The 11,685-nt window shown below is 41.4% G+C and overlaps 2 protein-coding genes across 2 annotated transcripts; one reads left to right on the top strand and one right to left on the bottom strand.

Moving 5' to 3' along the window:
• Positions 1–4,247: 4,247 nt before the first annotated feature.
• Positions 4,248–7,192, bottom strand: LOC130724515 (ribose-phosphate pyrophosphokinase 4-like). Its single transcript, XM_057575756.1, has 7 exons — positions 7,011–7,192; positions 6,223–6,538; positions 5,480–5,575; positions 5,259–5,327; positions 5,052–5,180; positions 4,747–4,843; positions 4,248–4,661 (listed from the first exon to the last, which is right to left on the bottom strand). Exons 1-7 carry the CDS (start codon positions 7,139–7,141, stop codon positions 4,528–4,530), a joined length of 972 nt encoding a protein of 323 aa, XP_057431739.1. The 5' UTR covers positions 7,142–7,192; the 3' UTR covers positions 4,248–4,527.
• A 1,827-nt stretch (positions 7,193–9,019) lies between these two features.
• LOC130725473 (uncharacterized) lies at positions 9,020–11,404 on the top strand. The gene is made up of 3 exons (XM_057576697.1): positions 9,020–9,751; positions 9,849–10,850; positions 10,922–11,404. Exons 1-3 carry the CDS (start codon positions 9,020–9,022, stop codon positions 11,402–11,404), a joined length of 2,217 nt encoding a protein of 738 aa, XP_057432680.1.
• The last annotated feature ends 281 nt before the right edge of the window (positions 11,405–11,685 follow it).

Here is an 11,685-nt window from a genome sequence, read left to right as displayed (position 1 = left end):
ATTACCTTTAAATGTTGAGCGCGTGTGATAAATGACGAGGGAGAAAATAGAGACAACAGTTGTTGTGAGATATCAGGAAGGAACATAAATGCTTTTATTGCATAATTAATGACTTGATCTATAAGAGATGGCATAGGGAATGTAAAAAGCATACTCACTTGTATTATGAGAGATTAGGATTCCCATTTTCGAGTCATGTTGACTTTGCCTGTCATGTTGACTCTGCCTTTGCCTCTTGGAGTAAGACGTGAATGTTGACGCTAATCGTAGTTGCTTAGTAAAACTTTTCTCATGTCCTAAAGCCCTCAAAATAGCAAGGAAACGATGAAGACAATGAAATAAGAGGAACCTAAACCATGCAATTGAAAAGTAGAGAGAAAATGCAATTTCCAGCGGGCTCTAGAAGTCCTGGAAGTCAACATGGTCGAGATGCGATGTCAAGGGTTTCTACTGCAATGCCAAAAAAGAGGCATTGTTGTTTACTGTGAGAAAAGAGAAGATCTTGCCCAACCAGCCAACACAACACAGAAGGCGCATTTGCCTTTTCTCTAATGAGATAAGTGCCACTAAAGTTCTAAATAGCTTCAGGGTCTTGAGGTTGGGCTCATACCAACTCCTCCAAAGGTTGCGTCGTTTGTTTTTCCAAGGCAATCATTCCCTTCTATCATTATGAAGCGCAACTCCCCATCTTCTGCACGCAATGAAACGATCGCTCAAATCCTACACGTGTCCTGTGCCATCATTAGTCCCTTGCTTATAAAAACCCTCATTCCCCATCATTTGCCACTTTCGAATCCTCCACTGTTCTCATCTCTGATTTCTTCCAAAAGATCTCCGACTTACCATAATTCCCGCACTGCCGCCTACCACCCTTTTGGCTACCCTATGTTTACTTCCTTTCCCAGCGAACTCTCTACTCCATCCATAACGCTCGTTATCGACAATCTCCATTCCTCCTTATTTTCCCAAATGATGATCTCCAAATGTCAAACCAGGAACTCTTCTCGCAAAGGCACCCCACCTCTCCTTCGCGACAAGTTCCAACGCCTAGGGGGCCAACTGGGCCTCCCCACCCCGGCAGGGTACCACTAGCGGCGTCGGAGGTAACGACATTTCGGTTTAGAACCTCCGCCACTCTTCCTCATGTTGCCAAAAAGCCTCCCCCCCAAGAAGCTATCGACCAACCCTCTGAGTACGAGGACTTCCTTTCAGTTTCGGAACTGTCCTCGGAGATTGGGGGATTTTGCCGCGAGGTTCCCTTGGACAATATCCTTGTCTATAGCGGCTGCTCGAGCGACAAACGCCCCTAGCGATGTCGACCAGCGGGCGACCCCCACAGTTCTCACTTCTTCTTCGTATATGATTACTTGTTCATCGAACTGGGAATAAGACTCCCTTTCTCCCCCTTTCTATTGCTCCATTCTGAACAACATCAACGTTGCTCCCTGCTAGTTGCACCCCAATGCCTGGGGATTTATGAGGTCATATAAAGTCCTTTGCGATGTCGTTCAGTGCGAGCCATTATCCACTCACTTCTTCTCTTTTTATGATGTGGACGCCAAGTCCTTGCAGTCGCGCGGCTAGATTTCTTTGAAGGCCAAGCTCGGCCGCAAACGACTCAACTCGTACAAGTTCAACGCTAAATCCCACTTCGCCCAGAGGTACTTCAAGATCGGGGTGCGTGCTCCATGACTACCCCGAGGTCTTCTCCTAGAGGGACGGGACCGCCCTCTTTCCTTTTTACTGGACGGAGGAGCCCAACAACATTGTCGACCCACTAGAGGACTCCCTCACCGACACCGATAAGATTATCATCGGCTTCTTCGCCAAAATCCCCATTCGGGACTGTGGTCAGGTCATCGAGGCTGGCAAGAAGTCGATGACCCCTAAATATCTAGGTAGCTCAATCTCTCACCCTATGCTCCTTAATTTTGCTATTTTTCATTTGTTTTTCCTATTTTAACCTCTTCAGCGTACTTCTTTACAGAGGACCTAAAGTTCACGAGCGCCGAGCTTTCCAGTGCCTTTGCCCGCAAGAAGACCACCCCCCTTCCGCCCCTTTTTAACGCTACGGGTGGAAATAAGAAGCCTGGTCCAAAGAAGCGGCCTTAGCCGGACCTCGGTAGTGAGGTCCCTCGCCCACCTCCGAAAAAGAAGTCTCCCCTCACCGTTGGCCAGTCTGCAGTGGACGCCGAGCTGCTCAGGTCTGGGACCTCCGCCCCTTCCCCAAAATGGGTTAAGGTCCCTACCCAGACCTCACGCCCCACGGAGAAGGGGAAAACCATACTCACCCTAGGCGAGGCTGATGTCTTGCCAGTCTCTCCTCTCCGCCAAGATGATCCATCAACCCTTGAGTTCCAACGGCCCTCGTCGTCTCCCCCGGATGCCGACAATTCCTAGCAAACCTCTCGATCTGAGGGCGAGCAAGAAGGCCCTTCTCGCTCCCTGCCTTCCAGGACATCGAAGACCCCATTGCTTTCATTCTTTCATAAGTTCGCCACGAGAAGTTAGAAGAGGAGGTGTTGAGCAAAGGTATGGACCACATGGCTGATGAAGTCATGGCGAGTCTCCTGTATGCGGGGGGCATCTTTGGTCACGCATTCAAAACGTATAACTCTACCGCCAAAGATGTTGCAGATCTGCAACGTGAGGTGAACCAACTTCGAGTCGCCCACTCCGAACGTGAGGAAAAGTGCAAGGCACTGGAATCCCAACTGTCAACCCAAAAGGCCACTTTTGACGAAAAGCTGACTGAATTGGGGCGAGAAACCACTCAGGCCAAAGGACTCGAGTTGACGGCAAATGATAAAGCGATAGCCGGCCTCAAGACACAGATGGAAATCATTATTGCGACTAAGGCCCAGGCTAAGGTTGACGCCGAAAATCTGGAGATCAAGTTGAAAAATGACACCGCCATCGCCATTGTCTTGCAGCGCGAGTACGGGTTTTTCCTCGCCAAGGCCCAAGTCCGCCATCTCTTCAATGATCTTGACTTGCGTCCAATGGGGTTGTTCAAGGTGATCACTCATGCTGGCTTGGTTGGTCCTGAGGATCCTTCGGGGTGGGCGACACCGATTTTCTGAACGCTGGGAATCAAGACAATGTAAATAATGATGTTAACGTTTAATTGAAATATATCTTACCCTCTTTGTAATTTGATCAATGTTTGGTGGTCCCCTTAGGGCCTTCCCTCTAATAGAACTTGAGTTATTTTTATTGCCAATCCTGCTTGTTAATTTACTCTCGCTCTATTTCGTACGCTTTTCCACTTAATTCTTGAATTACGTTTAACGATATTGAATTGTGTGAGGGTTTAACTAGGACTTTTTGCTCAGTATATTTCAACTGAGGCTTAAATCACACGTTTCTTCCTAAATAAAAAAGGTGTTGCTTTGCCAAGCGTGTTTGGTCATTTATTGGGAGAGGTCTACCCACTTAACGTGATCTCATAGCCTTGAAGGATTAGTCTCATGGCTATCGGCTTTGAGGATACCTTGGGAAACCAAAAAAACTTAGAGGACCAAAAGTGCATTTAAGCCTAATATAATATAGGTTTCAATGTAATATATTTGTTAATAATACCGACTAATGTCAATCAATTTATGATAATGTAATATACAATACAGTTATAAATGTTTATTTTTATTTTTATAAATCACATGAGAAATCTCCACGGAGACAATCTTGCTCAAGCCGAGTAGGACCTCTGTGGGTAGAAATCTCTCCCATCCAAGTATTTAATGTAACTCCATTCACAAAGACTCAAACTCAAGACATCTGCTTAAGTTAAAATAACCTCATACCAGTTGATCTACGCGCTAGGTGGTATAGTTGAAAAATAAAATGAATGCAAAGTGAATATAAATTGAGATATAAAAAGAAATTAAAAAGTTTAGCACGAGGTAAAAACGTTCAAAAAGCTAAAAAGACAACTTTTAAGTCATGGCCACCAAATGTTTTGGTGGCTGGCAGAGCAAAAGGAAAGCCTCCTGCTTTTGAAGTTTCAGAATTATCAAGAGAGTAATAGTTGCAAATAGCTTCATTTTCTATAAGGAATATTGAGGAACAGTATTACAGTATCTAAAAAGTCACCTCACAATTGAAATATCATTTGGCAGTAGACAAGTAATAATTGACAAATGATTCAACAAGCGTGAGTATTATATAATGAACCTGCATCCTTTCTATTAAAGATTAGCATGTAAGTTTTTCTAGTCAGACAAAATTGTAAACATGGATTCCAACAATGACTTCAAATTCTCATGCCTGATGATGAGCAATCTCAGGCAAGAATGGATGATTTGCATTCCAAAGTCTTATACCATAGTTGACACTCAGTTCAGGGGAATCTCAAAAGTCCAAAACAGAAGATATTAATTTAACAGGTTTCACTTTGCTAAGCTCATGGAAATGCAAGCAAAGTGAAAAGGATGCAATTGTAATCTTAAACTGGAAAAAAATTGTAGATAAGAATCTCCCCTATCACAATGTTAGATATTTTTTTTTTCCCTATATCAGTTTTTGTCTTCAGATTTGCAGGGCATTAGCAATTGACCCGGCTAGACTCAAAACTTCAAAAGGAGCTTTGTTTGCTAAAGCTTTGACAGTAAGTGGGCAAGAATCTGTGATCCAGAAGTAGGCAAATGCATTCTCCACAGCTCCTGCAAATAAAATCATATTGGAATAATATTCAAATATATGAGAATATAGGGATGTAGATGTATGTGACATTACGTCAGGACTAACCATTTTTATGAGTAAATCGCTCCCATGATTGGTTAGGGAACACGCCGTGAGTGACATAGGCACTCACCTTTGCTGCGCCATTGGCTGCTAACACTTTCTGCGGAAACCAACAGCAAAAGAGAGAAATGTTAAGTTAAATGTAGAAGTAGATTCATGGACTGATTATATGCAGACACATGCATAGAGAGATTAAGTGCTGCTAATTTTTAAATTGCAAACCCAACACACCAATGATCTTCAAATATAGAATTTTTTCTTTTGACAAAATAAGCATCTTATTTTGATTCAGAAATTGAATAATTAACCTGACACTCAATCAGGGTGCTTCCAGATTGGACCAAATCATCAACAATGACTACATGATGTCCAGCGACGTCGCCTTCCTTGAGCCGAACTATCCTCTTGTCACCTTCACGAACCTTTGTACATACAACCTGCCATTTCAAAAATTTAGACAACCTATACACAACTATAGTACAAATTAAATAAAGATATACTTAAGGGAGACCTACCACTGAATATTTATCAAACTGCTTGTGGAATCGCTTCCATGCACCATCGTCGGGGAATGCAATAACTACCTGAAAATAACAATCAGTTATTCAGACTAAAAAAGAAAATGAGAATAGCAAGCATGAGAATTTGCCAGGAAATATAAATATGCATTGTTTTGGCATTACAGGTTTGACCTACAGACAAAGGAAATGTGACTGAAATAATGCAGAACACTCACATTATCAGCATCAGGAAGCAGCTGCAAGCGTTGCTTTAACAGAGGAATACCAGTCTCAAACAATGGCAAAACCTCATCTCCAAAATAAAACCTCTCCTGGATAATTGTAAATCATAACTGATAAAAGTTAGCTCACCATTCAAACATCAAGTACATATGAAAACAGCAAAGAGAGTTAGGGAATGACGATGCAATGTCCCAAAAGCTCAAAACACTTCTATGAAGAAGCCTTGATTACCTAAATGTACTGTTATGTTGTTACACCTTACATAGATTAAGCATGCTCTCGATGTTGAACTAAATGAGAATAAGAGTTGAATATGCTGAACATGTAAAAGTTAAACAAGTATGCTGAACATCAAGGGATCAAAACATAGATTTGAAATTACCCTAAAACATCCATGGTGTCATATGATGAGAACATCAATTAAGCAAAAACATCATCTATACTTTTTACTCTTGACGCCAATCTGAGCTGTGTATTCTAATGGACAGTACCTTTAGGCCTTCTTTTGAGAGTACATCATCTACTTCAATGAAGAAAAGCTTCTTAATAGTACAATATAGGACAACAAAACATAAGTGCAATGTAAACATGGACCCATCATAACCAGGCAAAGCAAAGGGACCATCAACAAAATTTCCATTAAAATGGATTATTTAACAGTAATCCATATGGACCTTGAATTACACACCACATAAGCAGTCATAGTACTTCCTTTCAGAGCATTAAATACACAAACCTGCAAGGCATGAATGTCATATATGACTAAACTAGTTGGGCCGCCTCTTGAAACAGGAATATTGGACAACATCCTTGCAAGGGTGAAGGCGGTTGCTACATCTCCTTCCTCTTCCATTCGCTCAAATGATCCGGTTGGGAAAAAAGGCAATACCAATGTGAAGGAAGCAACAAATAGGCGAGGGAGTGCATAAATGACAGAAAGTTGTTCAAAGACTTGGGCTGGGGAGCTGAATGATGCCAAAAAGGCAACATGTTCACCACGAAGCTCCTCTGCGTTATTTATAAATAGATTTGGGAACCCATCAGCAAAAGACCTGGACAAGCACAAAATTAATCAGTTTTTCTATTTTGTCAAACAACAAAGGAAAACTACATTCATCATGCAGCTCTTTTTTTCTTTCATAATAATGTTGTACAAGTGATCATTAAATAGTACAATATTTTGTTGTTTCATCTCCACAAATGTCTAAGCTCTTAACCAGTCAGTGACACTAAACTTCTGTCCTGTGTTTGAAATACCCATTTAGTTTATGGACTCTAAATTCTAATAAAACCTGCTTAATTTTGAACACCCCCACCAAAAAAGAACACTTTTTTTAATTGAAGGCAAAATAATCTGATAAAAACATGCAGTGACAGTTAAGATCATAAACAAAAGCAGCAAATTTGGCTCAAGTAAAACATGAGATAAGACCCAATACACAATCTAGCAAAATATCAAAGAGACAAAACTGTGTGCAACAACAATAATCAAACAAAACATGAGAATGGGGCATAAAGAGGAACCTCCATCTAATATTCTGGAGAGTGATATCGGTGGAGTGAGCAGCAACCTTGAGGGCAAGGTCTTGGGAATCAAGGGAGTAGAAGAGGTTCACTGACTTCTTCGGAGACTTCGCCACTGCTGATGATGCCATTCTTCAGAGCAAAAAGAAAGAGAATTTAGAGGGAACACAACACATAAGCAGAATAACAAAAAGAAACAGCTTTTGTCTAAAGTTTTTAGACTTAAATGGTCCAAAGGCCCCTGAAATTACAAAGGGAATCAAATCCAGGACCTAGAAAAATTTTGCATCAAATTGGGTCCTTAGAAAAAAAAATTAATTCAATTAAGGCCAAAGTGTGCCAGAGCTCAATTTTGTCCTAGTCAGCTTTTCCACGTGGCTTTTTTAATTTTTTTTAATTAGAAAAATTAATTAAAAATAAAATTTAATTCCAAGTCAGTTATGTCAGCAGAAAAAAAAACTTAATAAAATCCTAATCTAAACATAAAATCAAATCCCTAATATAAACATAAAATCAAATCCCTCAAATTAACCCTATCTATCCATCTTCAGCCCCAATTTCAACCCTAACGAAGAACACCTCCACCTCCACTCGAACGGCGGCCACAACGAACACCTCCAGGAATCGACGAAGAAGGCGGAGATCGAAGAGTAAGGCGAAGAACAACGAGCACAAACTGAGGGAGCGAAGAACAAGGAACTTCCAAGGTGTGCTGCATTTAGAAAGGTCGAACCTCATCAATCTTCGAACTAGGTATGAATACTTGCGTACTTGTTCTTTGTTGGGATGAATACCTTGCTTACTTCTTCTTTGTTGGGGATGAATACTTGCTGACTTGTTGGGTGAATACTTGCTTAACGAGTTAGGGTTCCTTTCGCAGGAATGGCAGAAGGTATGATCAAAACCCGAATCCACCACAAGGGTCGTTTTAGAGGCATTCCTATGACATATGATGGGGGAGAGTCAGTTGACATTGATGGGGATGTTGATTTGTTCTCATACTTCTCCATCAAATCTACTGTGAAGGAAGACCTGGGATATCCTCATGATGCTTACAATTTGTGGTGGTGCAAGTCAGAACTGAGGTTTGAAAAAGGCTTAAAGAAGATACTGGATGATAAGGATGCAATGGAACTTGTTAGTTATGCAATGGCTTCTGGGGGGTGGTTGATATATACTTGGAACATACCGTGGAATTGCCTGAAGAATTGCCTACAGTGGAAGAGATGCAAAAAGAATATGCTGGTTTGCTTGATGAAGACTTGCCTGCAGTGGAAGTGACTGGGCAAGCTTTCACTGGGAAAGTGATTCCTGATGTGGAAGTCAGTCCTGTGATTCCTGATGTGGTTGTCAGTCATGAGAATGCTGAAGTTGAAGAGATTCCTGTTAATGAGGAAGTGGAGGAGACACATGTTATTGAGGAAGTGGAGGAGATTCCTTCTGTTACACTGCCTGAAGTGGAAGTGACTCGTGTGACTGAGGAAGCTCCAACTGGGAGAAGACATGTTAGGGAAGTTTCTGATAAGGGAAAAGGAAAATGCCTTGCTGAGAGTGATTATGAGTCTGACATATCATTCTCAAGTGACAGTGACATTGAATTGTGCAGTGATGGGAACTTAGACAGTGAAGATGAAATATGTAAAAACTTGCTTGATGATGGATTTCATGATGTGAATGAAGCACTTCATGTGCAAGAGGATGGCAGTGAGGATGTGACTAGAAACTCTGATGGGCCATTATCTTCCAACAATGAGATGCAACATGGTGATGGAAGTCAGGATGTGGACTTTGACATTCCACATGAAGATGCAACCCTGCATCCCTTTGATTTGGACTATGACAGTGATGAGCTGATGAGTGACTATTCTAGTGGTGAGGAAGATGATGGAGTCAGGGCCAGACAAATCAGGTTCAGGGTAGAGGACCTGGACAAAGACTATAAATTCAGACTGGGAATGGAGTTTTCCTCCACATAAGAGTTTAAGAATACTATCCTTGCACACTCTGTGATGAATGGGAAGGCTGTGAGGTACAAGAAGAATGATAAGGATAGGGTGAGGTTTGATTGCAAGCAAGAAGAATGTGGCTTCCTTGCATACTGTTCCAATGTAAAAGGGACTTCAACATACAAGATTAAGACACTTGATCCTAAACACACATGTGGAAGAACATTCAAAAATAGGGCAGCAACAGCTAAATGGATTGCAAAGGTTATTGAGGACAGAATGAGAAATTCTAGTACAGTACTCCAAGTGAAGGAGATAATTCATGAGATGAGGACAAGATACAGTGTAGGTGTCAGCTGGGGGACTGCTTGGAATGCGAGAAAAATTGCTAAGGATGTTGTTGAGGGAGATGCCCTAAAGCAGTACACCATGATAACATCTTATGCAGGTGAGCTCAAGAGGGTGAATCATGAAAACACAGCAGCTATCATTCTGAGATATAATCCCACCACACTTCAGCCCAGATTTGGTTGTTTTTATATGTGTCTGGAGGGATGCAAATCTGCTTTTAAACAGGCATGCAGACCATTTATTGGAATTGATGGATGTCACCTCAAAACCAAATATGGTGGCATCCTTCTAATTGTTGTGGGAAGGGACCCAAATGATCAGTACTTCCCACTTGCATTTGCAGTGGTTGAAGCTGAGTGCAAGGAATCTTGGAGATGGTTTTTGAACCATTTGATCCGGGATATCGGTGACAAAAGATGGGTGTTCATCAGTGATAAGCAAAAGGTACCCTAAATTAACATATAGTATTTACTTTCATTACATTACAACCTGATTGTGCTTACTTATTTTACTTACATTTCAATCTGATTGTGTTGCCTAGGGGTTAATGCAAGTGTTTGAGGAGGACTTTTCTGGTGTAGAGCACCGCTTTTGTGTGAGGCACTTGTATGCCAATTTCAAGCAGAAGTTTGGTGGAGGAACTGAGATTAGAGACCTTCTCATGTGGGCATCCAAAGCAACATACAAGGAGTTATGGGAGGAGAAAATGCAACAAATCAAAGCAATAAATGAAGATGCTTACAAGTGGCTGATGACTATCCCTACAATACATTGGTGCAGGCATGCTTTCTCTTTCTACCCTAAATGTGATGTAACCATGAATAATTTGTCTGAGGCTTTCAATTGTACCATTTTAGTTGATAGGGACAAACCTGTTATCACTATGTTTGAATGGATTAGAAAGTATTTAATGAACAGATTTGCTACTTTGAGAGAAAAAAGTAAAGGATGGAAGGGTAATGTGATGCCTAAACCTAGGAAGAGGCTAGATAGAGAGATAAATTATAGTGGTAGGTGGGCAGCAACTTGGGTTGCTCAAGGTCTATTTCAGGTTGAGCATGCTGGTTTTGAAGACCAATTCATAGTTGATATAGAGAAGCAAACATGTACCTGCAACTTTTGGGAATTAAATGGAATTCCCTGTAGACATGCTGTGTCTTGTCTCTCTGATAGGGGTCTTAATCCTGAAAATTATGTGCATGATTATTACAAAAAAACAGCTTATAACACTTGCTATGGGCACATTATCTCACCAATTAATGGTGAGAATAAATGGCCAAAGCTCCAACAAGATGACATCCTTCCTCCTGAGATTAAAAAAGGGCCTGGAAGGCCAAAAAAATTGAGGAGAAGGGAACCTAATGAACCAGATAAGAAAAACACAACCAAATTGAGAAGAGGAGGCAGTTCTTACACATGTAGTAGGTGTCACAAAAAAGGACACAACCAGAGGAAGTGCCCCTTGCCTCCACCATCTGAGGATGCTCTTGATGATGGTCACATTGAAGAAGAGAATGAACCACAGCAACATGATTTCTCACAGGTATCAATAAAATCCCTTTTACACTGCTTGTGGTTTTCTGTTCATCATGTCTAAAAATCTCTTGTCTACAGGTATTTGGTCCTTCAACACAAGATGTGTCTCCTTCTGCTCCTTCAACACAAGAAGCTCCACCAGCTGCAAATGCAAATGCAAACAATCAACAACAGTCACCTCCACCTCCACTCAAAGCACCAACTACCAGATCCAAAAAGCAAGCTGCTGCACCTCCACAGCCAGCTGCAACTGCAACTGCAAACAACATACAACAAGCACCTCCACATGCCAGATCCAGAAAGCAACCTGCAGCACCTCAACCTCCACAACCAGCTGCAGCTGCCAGAGCAACAAAACCTGCTGCACAGCCCAAAAAACCTGTAGCTGCTGCTTCTAATCAAAGAGGAAAAAAGAGGGGAGCAGACAATGAGATAGGTCATTGGATTCCAGGAGAACATGCAAGTGGAACTTCTGGCAAAGGGGATAAGGGCAAGGGCAAGGCAACTGTTGCTAGTCAAGACCAACCAAAGAAGAGAGTTATCAAAAGGAGATGGATCTGAAGAAAGTGAAGGTCACATGATGCTGCAGGACAACTTTGGATGCTCATATCTGTCTTTTTTGTAATAGTTAGTATTATTTAGTGGAAGATGGGACCACAGCACCATTATTGTAATGAAATGCTTGGATGACATTACTTTCCATTACTTTTGTAATAGCTTTATGACTCTCATTTTCTATGTTCAAGACTCACATGTTTTGAGGTTGTGCTTTCTATAAGAATTGTTGTTTATTAAGCATTATCTCAATTCTGCATCATGTGCATACACTGCCAAAACAGGGC

The sequence above is a fragment of the Lotus japonicus genome, chromosome 6, assembly GCF_012489685.1.
Source record: "Lotus japonicus ecotype B-129 chromosome 6, LjGifu_v1.2".
NCBI classification, from domain to species: Eukaryota; Viridiplantae; Streptophyta; class Magnoliopsida; order Fabales; family Fabaceae; genus Lotus; species Lotus japonicus.
This window is presented reverse-complemented; position numbering and strand designations above follow the sequence as displayed.